Genomic DNA, 22,286 nt, shown 5'->3' with positions numbered 1-22,286 from the left:
GTACAAAGTGCTCATTGACATTTTTGACAAACACTACTTTGGGATTATTGTGAATTCATTCAGAGACATTCTGGATTATATCATTGTGATACATCAGCTACTGGTGCATCAGCTCATTCAATATTGGAATTCATTCAAAATTCTGAACACTTTACTTACTTTTGGACTGGATTTAAATTTTTTTAAGTTGGAAAATTGTTTATTTGTTGATTTTAATAAACTTTGGTAGTGGCTTGGGTTGAACCAATCTGGACCAGATAACGTTTACTTCTCATATCCATCTCCATTGTTTTTTCTTGTCCTCGATTTTCAATGAATCATTTGAGCCCAAAAATCACCTAAATGGATTTTATTAAAAGTAATCAGAGTTTATGGCAAAAGATATAAACTTATGGAGATGTGCATGATTAATGGATTAAAAAAAACTATGCTTCTACAAAACAAACAATATTGTATCTACCAAATCATTAGGTCACTGTACTTGCTTACAACTACAATCTGCACAGACCAAGATGTGCCACTGCAAAATGTGCAGGCAGATCTGGGTTGGAGTAATCAATATAAAATATACTAGTACATTATTTTTACAGCAGATCATGGTCTATGTTGTTGGGAATTTTAAATGATTATATACAGTAGGTTTTCTTAACAACAACAAACTCCCGTTTAAAAATGTTTCAGCAGACCCACATCATTGAGCGTTGCTTGCTATGATCGATTTATTGCTTATATCTGTAAAAAAATAATGACAAACTTTAAGCAAATTGCTTTATTCAGTGTTGATCATGATTACATTGTACATCACATGACCATACAGTTACTTGGTTGTAACAAAGTTAGGTCTGCATTTGATACAACAAATCTTGCAAAATAAAATTGATTTGAACAGACATACCACAGAACAAGCTATATATACAAGTATTTCTGCTTGTCATGATTTAGACAAAGTGGGATTCATTTTTATAACATCCTGCTAGTCTACATACTGTTGCAATGTACAGAAAACCATATCAGCAGGATTGGGTTTTTAACCCACCTCCACCATGTGTCATGATATAACAATTATATGTATTTTAAAAAATGCATAAAGTGACAAAAGTCATTGAAATTCTTTTAAAAAAGTAAACAACATATCTCTAATGTTGATAAAAAATGTCTAAACATTTTTGAAGAAAAAAACAAAGTGTAACATCTCACTGTGTAAGGGCTATTCCATTTAAACATACATGGTACCCAAGGAAGGCACTTAAAAAACGTGTGCCAGGATACTCTTGTTACTCCAAGCGTAAATGTGACAATGATACAATATTCTAATCTGCATCTATGGGTAACTACACCTCCACATTAAAAGCGTCTTCCCGGAGTCCAAAGAATATTTTACTGGCACAGCCCTAAACAGTACCATCTAGCCATGTAAAACTTTGTCTCAAACAAAATGAGCAAAACATATCCAATGATAATGTGTTGCAAACTTTTTCATGGTTGTTTGTCTTCTCTTATTCTGGGAAATGCTACAAAATGCTGAAAAATCTAATTTTTAAGAAGAAAAACGAGTTCTCCATTATATGCTTTTAAATGATTTTTGAAGGTATATGAAACTATTGTCTTGTTCGGAAAATAAATACTTCACCTATAATTCAGTTTTTGTTTCGTACAACATATAGATTGACAACTTCTTTGTAAAATATGAACCACATTCACTCAACATTATTTTTGGGCCAGCCATCTTAATGTGTCATCTAAGATCTTAACAAAAAGGTAAAAAAAACTGACAAAGTTGGATAATGATTGGTACAGGTAAGGTTGCCAAAACACTATCATTTTACAATCATTCAGAAAACAAGGTCCTGGTATTTCTGGTCTGTTTCAGGAAAACGTGGATTATCCAAAACAATTTAGAGCCTAGTAAAATCATGCAGCATAGAAAATTAAGTGAGGTTTCATATTTGTCAACATAAATGCAGCTTCAAAGTCTGTTGATACAAAATATAAAACATCTTATGGAGGTTTTACACCTGATAAAGGTGATCATCAATTTACTTAAAAGGAATGTTTAAGTATTGTCTGGACATTGGAAAAGTTAGATACAGCAAATTGATAACATAATGGTAAACATTGGAATAGTCCATTATTCCATGCGGAGGTTGAAGATTGATCAATTTATGTGCCTCAAAGTGTATTCACATAAATTTCTTACTTGTACCTTTCCCACATTGTTCTAAAACGATTGTATTTACCAATGTATCAGGATAATGGCATAATGCAACTGCAGATCTGGGTCTATGTTGTTTGCAGTTGGATCTGGCATGTATACAATTATAAATGCTGCAACACCGTTCAAGTGGTAAAAACACTTTTTTAAATTTATTTCACCAATAGAGGCCATATAAACCTACTTGGCAATAAGTCTATAATAATGCTTCATAATAATAATTTAAAATACAATGGACTTGATATGGACCATGGTGCAAGAAAATATCCTCCTGACAATGAAGGAATTTCTATCATCATAATGCACATAAATTGTTCAATCTTTGTCAATATCCATGATATATACATTAAATAAGTTGTGAAATTTTCAAAATATGAATCTGATGCCCAAGGGGTCATTTTCTTTGCTCACATTGTGGGATGCATATATAAATCACTTTTCTACCTCTCTAAATGTACATCCTCTCCTCCTGTAGCAAAAAATTAGAAATGTCCTTAAAATGGACAGAACAAAAAACAAAGAATTTCAATATCCTGTGATATACAAAAAGACTACCAATAATCATGTACAAAATCTGACTTAGGCTCCTTAACATAAGGATATTAGTAATAGTAATTCATGACTCAGCCAACAAATCACAACCACATAATGGTGGTGAGTTTAAAAAACAAAACAAAATAAACAACAAAAAGAAACCAAAGTGGGCCTAAGACAGCTCACCTGTTTGCTATCCATCTTGCAGGTAATGCAAGAGTAGTTGGCTAAGTAATCTGGGTAAACTTGATGCTTTCTGCTGAAATTTCTTCAAATGCAGTTTACTGCACATGTAATGAATCAAATTTTTCAAGGTTTTTCTTTTTGTTTTTGGTGTATTCATCAATATTTGGTGACAAAGCAGCATATGTCCGATGTACCAATGAGACTTTATACCAGGATGCTAGCTGTCAAATTTGACAAAATTCTGTCCACTGTCTTTATGCACTTATTTACTTTTTAGAAATGATGGCCATATGTGATGATGGGTTAGTTGTCATTTATAAAACTCTGAAAGGCTATTTTGCCAGAATGCTTGCAAATTTGTTGGAATTCTGTTCAGTGGTTTCTTGTAAGTCATAATTATTTATGTTCCTAGCAATGGCAGCACAGCTGATTGCAAATAGCAGTATCAGTGTAAACTTAAAAGTCCTTCATCCAGTCAGCAATTTTTGAGAAGCTGTTTAAAGGCTTTTATATTTTTAGTAGCAGCTGCCATATTTGGAATCAAAACATCATCACCGGTACATGCTTAAAAGCCCTTCATGCATGGACTGATCATCTCTAATAAATTTGGCTGAAATCTGTCCACTAGTTTTTGAGATGTTAAAAAGAGCAAATACTGACATACAAATCAAACCAAATGCATAGCTAAAAATACACCATGGAAACTGAAGTCCTTGACCACACACATAACACCTGATGTTTGACACAAATAACAACTGTAAAGACAAAAATGAAAGTGGACTGGAAATGGAATTCTTTAAAGAAATTAAAATCTTTACAAAATAATAATAATTTTAAAAAATGTTATGTTTCTTTCAGCCTTTTAATGATGCCTCAAATAAATATGCCAAAAAAGATCTGGGTAATTTAAATCAGATATAACAACATTCAAAATATATGTATAATTTTTCTTACCAATGTGGCAAAAATTAATTATGTAACAAGACCATTTCCATCCATCATACACCTGTCACTAAACTAATTATTACATGTCAAAACTTCAGAAATGTATCTTCTTTAAACTATGATGGTAGCAAAATGACAACGAGCTGCCATCCAATGTATAGATTTTGCTATAATTAGTCAAATATTAAAAAAAATATATAACAAATTTGCACTTAATGAAGGTAGACATTATGATGTATTCAAGCAAAGACAGATATAGAATATCACAATTAACACGTCCTCCAAGGTGAAAAAAAAAGCTGCATCCCACTGCAATGGGTCAGATTGGTAAACAATGCATTACTCAGAACTGGCAGTCATTTAAATGCATTAAAAAAATTAGAAATATGCTACATATACAATAATTTGATCCCAGTGTACAGCCAACAGAAACTTTTTTTGTGCAAAAAAACATTAAATTCCACTTATTTAAGTGTGCATTTACTAAAATTGCTTCTAAATATAGATCAGCTTTTCCCTGGTGATCTTTGATCCATTTCAAAGGGAGGGAACTCTTACAAAATGTTGTTTACCACCTACACGAAGAAGAAAAAAATTGTAAAGCAAAATTCAAGCAATAGTAAGAGAGTAAGCTTTGCTAACTTAAATTGGTAGGCCCATTTTATTGTGGCAGTTGTTCATGTTCCATCATGATTTATGGGTGTTTTTTTGTTAACTCTTAAGTTGGCACAAGCTTGAATCTTGTAACATTTTGCAATGTGGTCCATGCCAAGGACAGTTAATATTGGATAATGAAACAAACGTCAATATATCTTCTAACGCCATAATACCAAATGATTCATTGAACAAGTGACTGAAATTATTTTCATGGTACATTTTCGACACAAAACGTATACTGATACAGAAATTATTTTTATAATTTTCGAATAGAAATAAAACAGGAGACTGATCAGGTACTTCCCCATATGTTATTAATGTACTAGATATCAGGGATTTTTTTGTTTTTCATGGTTTACAGCACAGCATCAGAAGTAGATTAGTTAGTGCTGAGACAATTCGAGTAAAGAGCCTTTCCCAACGATACACCATGGTAGCAGACCCAGGCTGGTTTGATGGTACGATTCAAACCTGCATCCTAACGGTTTTGAGTCTACTATGAAAGCTCTATAACATCTGCCAATCTAGTGCTAACATATGGTTATAAGATGGTCATCAAAATCATAATCTATACAACAAGATCATAAAGGTAGACAACACTGCTCATGTATCCATAGGGAATATGACGATTTGCATATAAATGAAAAATGTTGACACAAGTACTTGTTTATTCTATGATTCTATGTTGCTAGGTGACTAAGTACCAAGATGTCAACCCATAAGCATACTGATAAAGAATCACAGCATGAATATTTTGGAATCTATGCAGTATGTCTATATTGGTTAACTCAATTTATTAAAAACCAAAAACTTCTATAAAATAATATTGCATCTTCCTATAAGCCTTCACATGCCTGTGCACAGCCAGAATAAAGTGCACAGCCAGAATAAATTAAGATCCAGTGTGAATAAATTGTACAGCATCTGATCTTTGATGCCAAAACGAGTAGGTGTTTTCAACGTCTCAAGCCATTCAAAAAGTCAAAGTAGGTGATAAAGAAATTAAGATATAGTGCAAAAACACTTTTTTTCTTCTTCAGGTTACCGTACACACTGGCTTATAAGATGAATCTAACTGCAAATTGTACAGACCCAAATCTACAGTTCCATAATGCACTGGCAGATCTGGGTCTCTGCAGTTTGTTAGGAGCAATCTGTAGAACAAACATGATAGAACCTGATCTGCATGTGTATTATACTATGGCAGATCAGGCTCATTGCTGTTTGCAGTTTGACTTAACTCATAAGTGAGAATATATTGTACTGTGATCTCGATATCGGACCCCACAATCAAGAAGTTTGTCATATCACAAATGCAAGCCGTTTACAAAAGTTTGGTCAAAATATCTAGTATACAAGACAGTTATTGTGTGGGAAGTTTCTCGTTATTCAGTCCTTGTGATCTTGACCTCTGACCTTCTGAGCCAAAACACAAGGTTTCTTCTTAGTCCCAAATGCAAGTAACTTACAAACGTTGGTGGCAAAAGATACTGCAGAACTTAAGTAAACAAAATTTGGAACATATGGTAAGACACCATCACAACACGATATGGTTTGCCATATGGCAGGCATATAAAATTTGACAGTAATTGAACAAAATTTGGAATGGCTGGCTTCTTTGCTAACACATTTGGACAGCTCAGCTTATTCCATGAAGCAGGCTTTGTTAAAATTAATAAGATAATAGAAAAATCAAGGCTGGGATTTGTATTTGCTGACTATGTGGTAAAATATTAAGCAAAGAGCTCTTATTGACAGCATATTTGCTTTGTAAAAGTCCCATCATGTACAAACAATAACCATTAACACTGTCAAGTCACAGAAAATTTGCACACAAAAACAAGTTTCATGGATACAACATTGTAGTCTGGGAAAAAGATCTTTAACTTAAATTAATAAAGAAGTTTATTTGTCTTTATACAAATGCTTTACAAACAGAGATATGTATCTCTCGGAAAATGAGAGAAATATAAGAAGATTAAGGATATGTGATTTATAGCTTTACTGCTTTCATTAAGTTACATACCAGTCCAGGACATGAATTTTGATACAAAATGTAGACACAAATTATGATGTCCAATATGCATTCAAGACATTCTAAGCATGATCTGCTGTTGTAAGCTTGTCTGAATAATGATCTGTCTACAGATATCTGTTAAGCTTTTGAATATGCTCTTCTTTCTACCAGAGGGCCATGAAATTGACTAGCACATGACTTATGTTTACAGTTCACTTGATGATGTAAGAATTGCCAGTGACCTGTCTTGCAGCTACCCAGGCAGTAAACACATCTCTGGAAATAAAAATCAATACAGTAAAAAAACTTGGTAGTACAACAAATTTATGGTTGTATGAAGTAAATAATCATACCCCACTAAGCATCAGACTTGGATGCTATTACAACATAACTGATGTAATTTAGAAATTAATTATAATGACACTGTATTTGACACTGTAGTTGAAGATCACCGACATAGTGTAACTGAAATTTTAGTTAAGTTCAAGATTTGCATAATTGCTCAATTACAAGTCAATTCCAAAACCAAAGACAATGGGTTTTTGTGTGTGAATTCTAAACAAATGATAAAAATTTAGAAAATATACATATTTATCTTAACTGCCAGGTTAACAGGCTAATAATACAGGAATTAATATAGAATAAGCAATAAAGCTAAGTTTTAGGTAAGAAAACTGTGTACATAAATGATTTTAATTAGTCTCCTGTGGATTCAGACTTGGGTTCAATTAAATGTAATTGGTTTAATTTAGTAATTAATTACAATTACACTGTATTTTTGACTGTAAATGAACATCACCAATATGTGGCAATTCTAACTGAACAGTCATGACTTTGAATAAATGAAATTGTAATTGATATCTGCAAGCACATCGTAATTGTAACTGAGGAAAGTAACTGAACCCAAGTCTTGTAAGTAAGATATATATATATATATATATATATATATATATATATATATATATATATATATATATTCACCGCAACAGACCATAGTACCTGTAATTTGCTCTGCTGAGCCTTAATCAGAGGAACTTGTTGCAAAGATGAATTGGCAATCCAAATAATGAAGAGGTAATCCATTTTATTCAAGGTCTCATCAATACAAAGATGCATATTAGCTTATTAGGAGGTGGGGTGGGTTGGAGCAGTGTATCCCCCAGGGGTGTAAAATTGAGGGTTAAAACAAGCCCTTGGTGTTAGAACTGGGGGTCAAATAAAAAATGTGGGGGTCAAAAATGCACTGACAAATTTTCAAATGACTCATACTTTTTCAGCTTGAAATAGGATATTGCAACTTGCACAACATACTCTCTCTCTCTCTCTAAACATACAAATACATCAACATGCACAATTAACAAACAAATACATTGTCCATTCAAAGAAAATTTTATTAGTTCATTTTTCTTTTAAAGTCGTACTTTTAACAGTCTCCTTATAATCAGTATGAAGCAATAGTATAGCCCAACACAGTACATACAAGCCAATATAAAAAGCCAAATAAATCTCTTTAACAAAATGGCAGTCAAATTACTACATTTCATAAAATGTGTACTATCATCGGTTTCATTGTACTTCGTCCTATAACATAATTATCCAAATATCAAGGAGGATAATGATTCATCTTCTTTCTAATAAGTTATACTTGAACTATAAGATCTATCTTTTATTGCAGCAAAGTTAAAAACCAACAAAATCTGCAATGACCTGCTGACTTTGTAATCCAAATAACGCATTTGTCTCTGCAAGTTCACTATTTGTTGTGAAAAAATGTCTTGGGTTATAATGTGTTCTCCAGATATCTTGTGGCGAACGAGGGCAGATTGTTTAAAATTGTAAAACCCTGTCAAGAAAGGATAATTCGCTTTTGTAGTCTTCGCAATCACGTGAGCATAACTTAAGTCACACAGGTAATCCTAATGTATGAATACCGTATTCTAGTCAAGGGCATTATTTTCTCCATTTTTTATTAAATTTAGATCCACGGTTACTCTTTTGTGTTCTGCTTCTTTCACTTTCTTCGCTAATGATTTTTAGTGCACAACGTTTTAATCTGGAGATCACTTTCTAGTGCAACATGCATTGAGATTAAACATCTAGGTGACAGCTTGCTGAGCTCGATGGAAATCACGTGACAGCTTGCGGGATTAGGGGAAGCTACTCTGTCATAACATTGCCTATGCTAGTCTGGTTCATGGTTTTGAATGTTCCCTGCGTTGCACTCTGCTATACGAATAGAGGAGCGCAAGGCGAAAAAAAAAACAACAAACAAACCGGGGAACCAGTCAATGCATATGCTCAAAGTATATACGATGTCATCCCTCGTCCAGTGCATTGGGTATTAAATAAATCCTGATCACATTATGAAAATCCTTTGCATAAAAAAAACGCACGGCAACAAAATGTGTGCATCAATTTTCTCCAGTGTGCGTCCCTGACACACAAATGTGCGTAAAGGGAAACACTGGGTTGGAGGCATAACTCGTGTACATGCAATTGAATGCTAGAAATCAAATTAATTCAAAATCTCATCAACATAAAGATGCATGGTGGTCTAAATAAAATGAGGCCCAAGTGGCCCCGATATCACTCACGTCTCTCACGTAACAGTTGACCATTTCACTAAGCAGGCCTACACTGTATTGTAACGTAACCTAGGTAAACATCTCCAAAACATCATATCATGCTAATTTTACCTGTGTCTCTCTATCCTGCTAACAATTTGTTCCAGACCTCAATACATTATACATCCAACTGACTGGTTTATTTAAGTTTGAGGAATTTTATACAAAGTATTTAATCATTCAGTTGACAAATTTGAAGATAACAACAACCTAGGCTTCATGAAAATGAAACCCAATTTTTAACTTTTTGGGCAGTCTAATTTGACTAAATGGCCTGCTCTGTTACATACTTTCCAATAATGACAGAACATAACTATTTCAACTTGATGTGTGATGTGATGCGATTTTGATTTTTAACATAGCTTTAAAAATTTTTCAGTCATATCGCTACGATGACTGCAATGTGGCAGTTTATAGTGATGTCTAGCACAGGGGCATCATGCCGCAGACATGTAGCATGATGTCCCACCCAGTCACATTATCCTGACACCAGGCCGACCAGTCCTAACACTAACCTCTTCATGCTGAACGCAAAGTGAGGCAGCTGTTAGTACCATTTTTTAAGTCTCTGGTATGACTCGGCTGGGGATTGAACCAATGACCTCCCGCATCCGAGGCAGATGCTCTAACCACTAGGCCACTGGAGCGGTATTTCAACTTGAGTGTTGGTATTTGTCTTATATTAAACTGCATATTTTCAATGATTGAGATTTAAATCCAGTATTCATTCAACTGCACTTTAATGACAGAAAAAAGGCACCATTTCCATCCAGAAAAAGCACATTCACCAATTGCTGTAGAGTCACTTTTTTAAATATTTATAATCGATGAAACTAAAACTTAAGATGCTTTCAAATGCCATCCCCAGCAAATTCTGTAGGGAGTAAAACTACTGATACAAACCTCTTTTGCATGTGTTAAAGTAACCCTCCACAATCATTATCCATTTTGTTTGTTTGATAACCAAAACTAAAACCCCAGCAAATGACTATAAGTTTTGAATTTGCCAAGTAATATTTTACTAATGTGGCCATTGTCGTATGTCTACATTACATAATAATGAAGGTGAACTTTTTAATTCTCTACATACCTGCAGTGACTGACAACACACTCATTACTACAGTACTCGCTGTCCCAGCCAACATTGTCAATGGCTCTGTTAGTACAGCCATTCCTAATGCACATCCCTGGAGCAAGAATTCCTCCAGAACTTGGCTGAAATGAGAATCGAGGAAACCTTAAAGAACTGCATACAGAATAAAGCAATGTAATCAAATTTCCATCTTTCAAAATTCATAATTTATTCATGACAAAGTTTACCCGGCTGGTTGGTTGTTTCCCAAAAAAAAAAGAAGGAAAGTCTGACAAAACAGCTAAAGAACACACTTTTAATAATGAAGCTGCCATAACTGGCATATAAAAAGTAGACAAAACAAAAAGCCTTTTCAAAATAATAAAAAAATTATAAATCTAGGGAAACTTGCTTTTGCACAAATGCAACAGCACAATAATGGCTAAACCCATACAGACCTGCCAACCCTGACAAGTCCGTCTCAGTAAGGCAGTTGATTTTTTCCCATAAGATTGACCAGTTTTCAGTAAGGTGTAACAAAATATCAATAACTGCCATTGTAAAGCTGGAAAACGTAATTAAAAGTTTGACGCATCGACGATAAACATTATGTTCAACCAAAAAGTTTGTAAAGTATGTATAGACTTTATTTACCACTAGAACAGTTGCACAAACTCTAGTTCCAAACCCTATGTAGCTCAATGGCTTGTTGCTATCTCTCAACTTGACATAATTCTTGGAAATTCTTTCACATTTCACATGATGACAGCAATCATATCTCCCAGCACTAGACATACTCAATCTGGCACGTGATGTCCAATAAACGTAACTGTGTCCTTTCCAGCGTTTATTTACAAGAATCTGAATACTCCTTTTTATTCTTCTGTGTTGATTATTAACACTTTTCGAGAAGCTTATTTTCCCTTTAACATGCATCACTTTCTGGACACCATTTTAAAAACTTCTACAATCAACAGTTTGATGATGTAGACACTTCGCATAACAAAATAGGTGCAGTTCAAAGCGTGTAGGTGCCGCTGTAAAGTTAGTCTGATTCCCTGACTAATTTCACTAATTCTAAGATGAAACCCGGATCCAAACACAACACAGATGAACCTATTATTCGGATTTTTCGGCAATGATTATTTTTCCGTAGTTTTTGCTAGTATGCCGTAAGTCTATATTTTAGGGGTAAGTTTCATAAAACTTATGGCAAAATCAGAAGAGTTGGCAGGTCTGCATTAGCAGATTACATCTTCAGAATGTAGTAAGTTGACATTTTTCAAGTTTTTGGAACGACACTGAAGGTCTCCAAAGACACAAATATACTGGTCTTGTTTTGTATCTTGTACTGTCAATTAGACTAAATTGCTACTGAGCACCAGCATTCCTTATCCTAAAATTTTGTCCAAACTTGCACTTGTTCTGCAAATATTGAGAAAGAGAGAGAGAACGGAAAGAGAATGTAATGTATAATTTAAAAGCTGAGAGAGTAGTCTCCTCTTGCCATTCCCAGACAGGTAAATAATTCTTAATATGTATCAAGACTTTATGCATGATTTCCCATTTCGTTGCATATTAATGTTTTCTATACGATTTGCTTTGAGAAAAAATGAACACTTTAAACGAAAGCACAAAATAATGGCACAGCCGGATATAGGTATCTTTGTTCTTTTGCAAAAGATTATTTCAAATTTGGATCTTGAAACATTCCACACTTAAATATTCAGAACTGAATTCAATACTGTTAGAACAGAGTATATACAAAGCTAATACATACACAAATGCAGTCACTTTGGTTAGCAGGAACTAGATGGGAATTAATAATGTATGACAACTTTATATGTACACAAAATGGACATTAATAGTAATGGTAAGTATTCCAAGAGCAATGGAACCAGCCTATATGTGGTGGGATATTAAATGCCATATTTATAAGCAGAATGGTTGCAAAGTGACTGAAAATAATATAAAGCTGATGAATTGTATGTAATAGCAGGCTTGAACACAGAACCATTTTTTGCTGCTGACACAGGTACAAATGGATGTAAATGGGAAGAATTCACCTGGCTCATGTTTATAGCTAGCACAAACAAGGGAACATTTTTCCAAAATGAGTCATCGAGTCATACATTAAAGGGCGTTGTTTTATAAGTTTCTTCTTGGTAGATTGTTCACACGATGCAAATGTGTTTTCCAAGTCTTATTATGAAAGTATAGTAATGCCTTAATGCATTGTTTAAATCTGTGTAATGTTTGAATGTATGATACTTATTTCATCTGCAGAGGGTGGGTTTATATTTTTGTCATCAGCTAACAAACATGGACGTTACCTTGTTCCAGCTGAGACAATATGCAGATTATTACTTAACTCTGCCCAGCTCAACAGCTGACCAATGCTATATATAGTGGGAGTGGAAAAATTAATACACAGCTCAGAGCAACTTGGCCCTGCTTAACAGCTGACCAATGCTAGTTACAGTGGGAGTGGAAAAGTTAATGCACAGCTCAGAGCAATTTGGCCCTGCTTAACAGCTGACCAATGCTAGTTACAGTGGGAGTGGAAAAGTTAATGCACAGCTCAGAGCAAATTGGCGCTGCTCAACAGCTGACTGATGCTAGTTACAGTGGGGGTGTAAAAATTATTGCACAGCTCAGAGTAACTTGGCCCTGCTCAAAAAGCTGACCAATGATAGTTAGTGAGAGTGGAAAACTGATGTACAGCTCAGAGCAACTTATTTAAAATCAACTAGATTAATAGACGGTAAAGTGTCTTCCATCTTTGATGAGTGATTTTGTAAGAAAGTCAACACTAAATCTGTCACTGGCTTACACATACAAAAATAAAGCAATTAAAAATAAAATAGTATGCCATGTCCTAATAAAGCTTTACTGAGTAAAACAATGCTATAATTTAAAAAAAAAAAGATACATGTACATAAACCAACACCATCACAAACACAGAAGATATAAATTAAATACCTAATAAGCAAGGATAAAATACAAGAAATATGTTTTGATGATACTATTATCAATAATTTATTATTATTATTATTACTATTATCATCATCATTATCATCATCATCATCACTGGAAATAAGGAGATTCTACTGATGAAATTTAGAAACAAGGATTCAGTGGAATGTGCTGTGTCATATGTGAATCGTGTTAAGAAATAGCTATCTACTTCAGCAGGTGAGATGGGAAATCCTAGATACAGACTCAAGACGTAAAGGGAAGCTTCATCTGAATGAAGCAAATGAAGTTATATCACTTTAAAAACCTTTGACAATCGTCATTTTGTTGTTGATACTGCAGATGCTATCATCACAGGCAAGACTGAAACCAGGAAACAAAATTCAGACTCAAATTAATGTTATTTAACTGTTTCAGATCAATTCAGCAAGTGATTTAGAAGAAATCTGAATTGAGGAAATTTCAACACAAATTTTTATATTCATTAGGACCATGATGATCTCACTGCTGGAAATGTAATACCTATTTATTACCATTAAAAGAAAACAAAAAAAAAAAAGCTGGGGACAAATAGAACAGATTACCATGAATGGATCATTCTATGCCTTCCCCATATTTAATAGTGCTCTTTATGTATATTTTAGAACAGGATGATTTACTCTGGAGATTATTTACTAATGGGTCTCAACAACTTCGATCTCTGGTCAAGGTATGCAGTCTTGAACTAAACTTCCTGTGCATAAGCCGTTCATTTCTTAGTAGACTTACCATGATTGAACTCTGACCTCAGAATCCATAGGTTTAATTAGTACCATAAGTGCAAGCCATCATCAAAGTTTGGTCAAGAAACTTACACCACAACAAAAAGTATTATTCAAAATACATTTCTTGGAACCACACTGATCTTGACCATTGACTCCAAAACTACAAAATTAATATGCCTCTTCCTTACATTAAGTGTACACTGTTTAGATACAAAGTTTGGTCAGGGTACATGGTCTAGATCAGGGGTCTCAAACTCAAACCACCCTGTGGGCAACATGCAGGCATTTTCGATGGCTCAAGGGAGTGTACCACCTCTGTTATTTCTCATGACACCTTGTGATGCCAGTCATTTTGCGGGCCACAGGATATGGCTCGGCGGATCAAATGCAGCCCACAGGCCATGTGTTTGGGACCCCTGGTCTAGATTCAAATTCATCAAGCAAGAACCATCTTTTGACAGTGACCTTCTACCCCAAACTCATTAAATTTCTTTCCAATCCAATAGGTCAGTCATTTACCAACTCTGGTAAATTGTATATATGTATTAGCATTTAATCTCAGCACAATAATGGTGCCAATTAAAAGTAAATTTCTAGAAATGCAAACATAATTGCACTGAAATAAATTGGTAATGGATAGACAGACAACACCATCACATAATAAGCTCCATATCTCAAGGCAATCATATACAAATTTGCATTTCTCTATCAGCTGTTGAAGTGCTTTCTTGCCATAAGCAGACATCCTTTCTTTTTGTAATCTGGGGGTGGGTGCCTCTCTAAAAGCTCAATAGTTTCTACTGGTAAAGCACAGATATACATTTCGTGCAGCCTGTACTAGCCATGCATGACAAACACCTATCCCACAACAACAACACTAAACTCTGTCTCATGAGAGACAACATGGAGAGATACCATAGGCTGTGGCTGCTGGTGTCTCATGTGTGATGATGGTCGTGGGGCGATGACTGGATAATGAGACAGACTAACTACCTCTGCTGACACTGGGGACAAGTCTCCATGCAGCGGGGATGAGTACGACAAGGAATGTTGTGGACTCTGATGATAGGTGACCATGCCCTGTTGTTGTAGTGGCTGACTCATCACATGTGATGGACTATCCATTATGGTATACTGCGGACTGCCGTTGCCATACTTCATATGTGGAGGGCTGTTCCCATTATGAAGGGCAGGGTGGGGTGGACTCAGTGCCCCCATTACTCCCTGATGTCGTGGACTCTCCATCCCATACACCTGAGGGTGGGGTGGTGACATGTCAGACATCATCCCTAGTTGGACATCTGGAGGGCTCAGGTTAGCAGCTGGCATTCGGTGAGGGGACAGTCTTGGTGGTGAGGAAGAGACTTCATTATGACCTTGGTCATCAAATGCAGTCTGGAAATAAAAAATGCAGGTCACATTTAAATGTAATTGATAAATGAAATCTTGGAAATTTATATTTACAGTACCCCATTCTCATGGTACCGATGGTGGTATGAAATGGTCTGATGGATGAAGAAATCAACCAAATTGTATGAAACCCATGGACCTCAAATGTGTGACAAATCATAAATAAAATACCAGAAACTGGGATCTAATCCTGGATTATATAGGTACGAAACAAGCACATTATCAAACCGCTATCACAGTCAGTTTGAAAGCTTCTGGCACTGCCATGTGAAGTATGGTCATTGATGTAATTGATACTGGGAACAAGCCCTCCATGTCCCTAAATTATAAAGCTAGACTTGACTCAAAAAAAAATATTTTGACCAATCACAGATTACTGAAAATATTAAGAGAAGATTTGTGATTGATGAGCCCGATAATGAAAAAAATAATATCTAAGAATTAAAGAGCAGAGGACTAAATTTTATTTTTCCACTCCTATATTAGTATAAACATGGATGCGGAGAATAAAGCTATGTTTTGACTTTTGACAAAACATTTTTTTTAAACAGATCACCCACCATAACTCTTTCAGGTCCAATCCAGTAAAGAAATAAAAAGAGGCCCAGATGGGATTGATATCGTTCATCTGGCTTACAAAACTTAACGGAGAACCATTTCATGAAGATGCCTTATGTAGTATTGTAACTTGTGCATAAGACTCAGCAAGGAAAAAGTTACAATCATTTGAGTAGCTTCATCAATTTAACTTGTACAGCCCACGCCCTGGAGGAAGCTGCCCATCCCTGAACCAGCCCCTGGGTTTAACATGCATGTAGTTGTTGTTGTAGTGTTTAATGCCATTTTTCAGCACACGATAGGCTATACATGGCGGCCAGTATTAATGGTGGAGGAAGAACCCTGAAAAACCCAGGGAAGAACCACCGACCCACGAGAAGCTACTGGAAGGCTTTCCCACGTACCCACGCTAGCCGAGCCTTGGACTTGAACCCACGCAGACAGAGGTGAGATGGCAGTGGTCCGTAACGGAGAGCGCTTTAGACCACTCGGCCACTCGGGGCCCCTACAACTTGCATGTAAATTGTCATGACAATCCCCCAAGTAGTTTAGAAAGATATCAGATGATAGACAACAGGAAATTCTAAAAGTTCTACTTGTCTATGACCAGTAGGACTATATAAAATAAAGACTATCTACGCAGCATATGTGCAGCCAGTTATGGCCTCTTTACAAATGCAACTTAAACTCTGCAAACTTATGAAGTGTTTTGAGTCACAATACAGTGAACTTTTTAAAAGAGGACATTATTAGGACAAGCAATTTTTTGGCTTTTTTGTAGGCGACAAACTTACCAATATTTGATTAGCAGTAGTTTAACTAACCTTAAGACAAAAAGAAATACATGTTTACAGTTGGCCAATCATTCCTGTTTTTTGTTGCCGACCCTTGTACTTTTTTTCTCCAGGGTAAATTTTTTTTTTCTTTCTCCTGAAATTGATTTGTGCATCTAATTCAGATGCTTTTACCCAGTACCTTAAGCGCTTAGTACAAAATATATATATACTAATCATTATAATATATATAATGTAAAACAAATACCTAATTTTAAAACCAATGTAATAGGAAACAGATTTTGTTTCTGGCATTATTCGAACAATATACGTAACCAGTCTGCAGACAAGTACCAGATTAATGTTTATGTTCCCACCCTGGTGATTACATTATGTAATTTGGCCAGAAGACTTCAAATGATCACAAGAAACAAACAGACTGTAATTAATCCTATGATACAAGTCACACAGGTTATGTATTCATTTAACACCAATTATTAATCTGAGTCTTCATACCTTTAAGCGGCAAGTATTCACTTCACTGGGATTCTTATACCTACATCCACATCCATTTGGAAGGTTATTATTTACATACCCCAAAAAGTGCATACAGCAAAATCAATGTTTTGGTATGTATGTATTTTTGGACAAAATGAACCTAAAGGTGTGATCCAGTACAATCTGGATTGAATGCCGCATGCTGTGATGTCAAAATGAATGCTACGCATATTGGAAAATAAATCTGTACCACCCTATATTGTGACAATTCCACTCAAAGTGGACCCACGTTCAGTACATGGCCATCATTGTAAAAGATCGCAGAGATTGATAATTTTCATCGAGAAGCTTTTTTAACGACATTTAAGATACAGATCATTAAAAAATAAGGATTGAATAGACTTTGGTTAAAGAAAAATAGTGTTAGAGTTTTAAAGAACTATTTGTATTTAATTTAAAATGAGTAAAAGCAGGTACATGACCCATGTGACTTGTACCATAATGGTTAACTGCATATAGTACCTAGATTTCCAAATCCAAAACATTCACAAACATTTATTATTTGACCTCTTAAATGCATAGTTGTGAAGCTGAGGTTACTCACCTTTACAGTCAGTGACCACGATGGTTTGAATATTATCATTTATAGGGTTTTGTTTCACGTTACTTTAAAATGCTCTGGACTCCATTTTCAGTGATATTTTATTTAAAAAAATTAAAATGTTGCTTGTTCCTGAGACTGTTTATTAAATATCTGTATCCATTATAAATTATCAAAAAAGTATAAAATACATGGTGTAATTTCCAAAGCTGGGGAACATAAACCATAAGGTAGTTTTAATCAACTTATGACTCCATCACCTTATAACAGCTAAAGAGGATTACTTGTAAAAACATTTCCCCCCAAAAAAGATTTTTTGAATTTTTTTGCACAGCCAAGATTAACAGTAATCCCAAAACATTACCATTTATACTCATTGTAAGTCAAGTCCAACTGCACCAACAGAAAATCTGGGTCTGTGCAGTTTGTTAGGAATAATCAGTAGAACAAACAAATTAGGTCCTGATCTGCAGGCATATTATACTATGACAGATCTGAATCTTTGCTGTCTGCAGTTTGACTTGACTTATAAGTGAGTATATACAGTAAATAAATGTACAAGTTACTACTGTGTTACTCATTGCTGAATTTCCAGCCCCAAGTAATGAATGGTTACAAAGAAAATAATGTGCAAAAATACCCTGTCACTAACTGTCCATAAAATAAATGCCATATGAGTATTAAAAATTCATCAAATTTGCACAGGTTCAAAATTAAGGTCGTTTTATGAAAAAGAAAGGAAATGCTGGTTTGTGAAGTTTTTAGTATGGCACAGTTATTGAGATCCTATCGTTTTCTGCAACATAAAACCTGTACAGCTGATTCATGGCAGGTCATAAACAGCTAAAGATTTCCATAAATGTTTCCTACTTTTCATTATTTTTTGTGCTGGTTTGTTACTGGGATGATTAAAAGTTTATAATTATTGCTTAAAAATGATTAATAAAAAGTGCAAAATATTGCAACTTTTTATATAATTTTACATCCAATCTCTCCCAGTATTCCGCACATTGATGCTGATATAATGTAATAATCCCATCACTTCATTCATTTTTAAAAATGGACTATGTGAATATAGCTGTTATGCAGACAACAAAGAATTCTTTTTACCTTTTATTACCAAGATGTACTTTAAATTCTAAAAACTGATTTTGTATTCAAGTAATGTTTTCAAAAATTTCACCCTGCATCCTACAATAGAAGTTCAGATGAAAAGTATAAGCTTATCTCGAGCTGATCTTTGTAGCGATCTTAATGACATTTATACCAGAGTCAGTTTACAAAATATCTAGCTTGTTTAGGTTACATTAACAAGCCAAAGTGACTCCTTGAAGAAAGGCAAGTAGGTGACAGGTGGTCTTCAGACTAAAATGGTCACTAATACTAGCTCCCAAGATTCTAATTACTGGGAAGCCAGTAGAGTGAATCCATGAAAGATTCTACATAACAATGTGGGCTGGCCCATGGCTTAGTGTAGCATGTATAACAAATTATCAGTGCATGTCATCTGATACTATCACAAAGCTGATCAAAGAAAAATACAAGATGGGATTTCAATTAGATTTAGTTGAAATAAAATAAAAATTGAAAAAGAAGAATAAAAGAGACCAACAGCTGGCTTGATATAAAATCTGACAAATGGAAAACAAAGAAAGACTCCATGGCTTATATAATAGCATGACTTTGCAGAATTAAGTTGCTTAAAGAAAAAACAAGAAAATAAGTTGACAAGGCTAGGTAATTCAATTTCTTGCCTGATAAATTCTGTTTAATACTAGTACTACAAACTGCAGGTGAGGTCTGATAATTTTAAATTTTTTATCAACAGTTTTTTTTTAAAAACCCACAGCTATATCCATATAAAATATACACTCCCTTGTAAGTAGAATCTAACTTTAAACCATGGACTCAGATCTGATGTTGCACATGGCACCGGCAGATCTAGATCTATGCAGTTTGTTAGAAACAATCAGCAGAACAAATAACACTGACCCTGATTTGCCAGCACATTATGAAATGGATGAATAGGCACATAGGTCCTAGAGGAATCACTTTTCCAATCAGAAGGCAGTAGTCCAAAATAATTATTTTACTTGAATATGATGCACACATAGCAATCTACTGTGAACAGCAAAGACTACAATCTTCCATGCAATAATGCCCCAGCAGATCAGCCATGCAATAATGCCCCAGCAGATCTGCCATGCAATAAAACCCCAGCAGATCAGCCATTGAAATAATGCCCCAGCAGATTTGCCATGCAATAAATGCCCCAACAGATCTGCCATGCAATAATGCCCCAGCAGATCTGCCATTGAAATAATGCCCCAGCAGATCAACCATGCAATAATTCCCCAGCAGATCTGCCATGCAATAATGCCCCAACAGATCTACCATGCAATAATGCCCCAACAGATCTACCATGCAATAACGTCCCAGCAGATCTACCATGCAATAATGTCCCAGCAGATCTACCATGCAATAATGCCCCAGCAGATCTACCATGCGATAATGCCCCAGCAGATCTACCATACGATAATGCCCCAGCAGATCAACCATGCAATAATTCCCCAGCAGATCTGCCATGCAATAATGCCGCAACAGAACTACCATGCAATAATGCCCCAACAGATCTACCATGCAATAACGTCCCAGCAGTTCTACCATGCAATAATGCCCCAGCAGATCTACCATGCGATAATACCCCAGCAGATCTACCATGCAATAACGTCCCAGCAGATCTACCATGCAATAATGCCCCAGCAGATCTACCATGCGATAATGACCCAGCAGATCAGGATTTGTTTTCTTGATTCTGACTGCAGTAAATAGCAAACTCCAAACTGCAACTGTAGATACAAAATTATACAACCAAACAATAATCAAATTGAAAATTCTTAACAATAAAACTCCCCCAATTTTGTTTAAATTTTGTATGTGTAGTGCTTACATTTGGTATCAAGGAATACAAGGGAAATGTATGGTATTTATCTTTGTCAGTGATCTGCTGAGGGAACATGAGTAATTATCAACTTTGAACCTGTGCATTCAAGTGCAATGCTATGTGATGATAAAGATTTCAGTAGATATCCTATTATAAAAAGATCAACAATTTAAACTAATAGTTTTAAGAATTAAAGTTGAGAAGTACTCCGAGGAAGACCATCAGACAATGAGACAAGAAGACCAAGAGAGAACAGACAATAATCATTCACACACAAGGATACAGATTGACAATTGAATGTGAAGACTTTTTTACTTATTTTTTTACCTGGGACACTAAACTAGCTCTGTAAGCTGCTAGCTGTTTTAGGTATTCCTTCTTTGCGACTTCTGTCTTCTTTTTGTACACCTGAAATGTAAGAAAAATTATGTAACTAAATTGAACTAATCTGCAGTTGGCTTGTGAACCCTATTTTTCCAACGACAAGTCTGCACAAAATGCACATTTACAAGAATAGCCCTCTGGAGTTATCAAACGACAAATACCTTATATACAATGTAACCTGCTTTAACAGACATCTTCATATTATGTATACAGTAGCATAACTATCTCACCAGGGGCCCCACAGCAAATGTTTTGTACCAGGCCCCCCCCCCCATACTGCAACTTTATTTTTGTCCTAAATGGGCTTAATAAGCAAAATGGTCAGGCCCATTGCAGAGCTGTACCCGCTACCACGGTTGTTATGCCACTGTATGGACACCTATCTATAAAGAATGCAATCATTCTGTCCCTTAACTTTGTAGAAAGATTTCACAATGCACTAAATCTACACCCCACCCCACCACTGTGCAAGAAATCAGTATGTCCTACATTGTATGTTTGCATTGCTGCTTACAGTCTGTTAAAATGGTGAGAATAAGCTCCAGGGATGGCATCGCAAAATAAACGCTTAGTTTGTTAAATGTGATAATAAACTCCAGGGATGGCATGGAAAAATAACCAATGTTTACAATCCATTAAAATGTGAGAATAAGCTCCAGGGATGACAAGGTAAAATAAATGCTTATTACAATTTAGTGATTAAATTCAACTTTATAAATGGGGAGGAAAATAACAAGGTCAAAAATATAATGAAACAAAGTTTTTTCCTCTAACTAGTTAGGTAAAAAATAGTACAGCATTTGAAGAAAAAAACCTAGATCAAATGCACTGTAATCTTTACAAATATAATTTACAAATATATTTTCTGTATAAAATATTTACCCATTTATAACAAATTTTGGATCAAACTGATGTAATAAAATATTTTCCCCCTCTTTGGATAGAAATTGGGAGATGCTTTGAGGAAAATAGCTAGAAAAAATATGTTATCATACAAAACATTTTGTGAGAAAAATATCATTTATGTGAGAAATAATTTATGAGAAAAGTAAATAACCCATCAACTTCATAAAACTCTGGAGCATAAAAATAACCATTGTACAGAATTTGGGAGTAATCTGTAGAATAAAG

The 22,286-nt window shown here is 35.0% G+C and overlaps 1 protein-coding gene across 4 annotated transcripts in view; it reads right to left on the bottom strand.

Annotated features, from left to right (window-relative positions):
• Positions 1–754: 754 nt before the first annotated feature.
• The window catches only part of LOC149780819 (TOX high mobility group box family member 4-like), a 107,566-nt gene continuing 86,034 nt past the window's right edge, over positions 755–22,286 (bottom strand). For 3 of the 4 annotated variants that reach the window (XM_089937884.1, XM_089937885.1, XM_089937882.1), the window contains 4 exons: positions 21,099–21,179; positions 14,903–15,382; positions 10,266–10,390; positions 755–6,827 (listed from right to left, as the gene is read on the bottom strand). In XM_089937884.1, coding sequence (XP_089794010.1) covers positions 6,764–6,827; positions 10,266–10,390; positions 14,903–15,382; positions 21,099–21,179 — 750 coding nt within the window. In that variant the 3' untranslated portion in view covers positions 755–6,763. The remainder of the gene's footprint in view (positions 6,828–10,265; positions 10,391–14,902; positions 15,383–21,098; positions 21,180–22,286) is intronic. The other variant, XM_089937883.1, reaches the window with a different exon arrangement.

Source organism: Sinohyriopsis cumingii, chromosome 16 (assembly GCF_028554795.1).
Source record: "Sinohyriopsis cumingii isolate HCF-2022 chromosome 16, ASM2855479v2, whole genome shotgun sequence".
NCBI lineage: Eukaryota > Metazoa > Mollusca > Bivalvia > Unionida > Unionidae > Sinohyriopsis > Sinohyriopsis cumingii.
The sequence above is the reverse complement of the archived record's forward strand: the minus strand, read 5'-3'. Positions and strand labels throughout refer to the sequence as shown.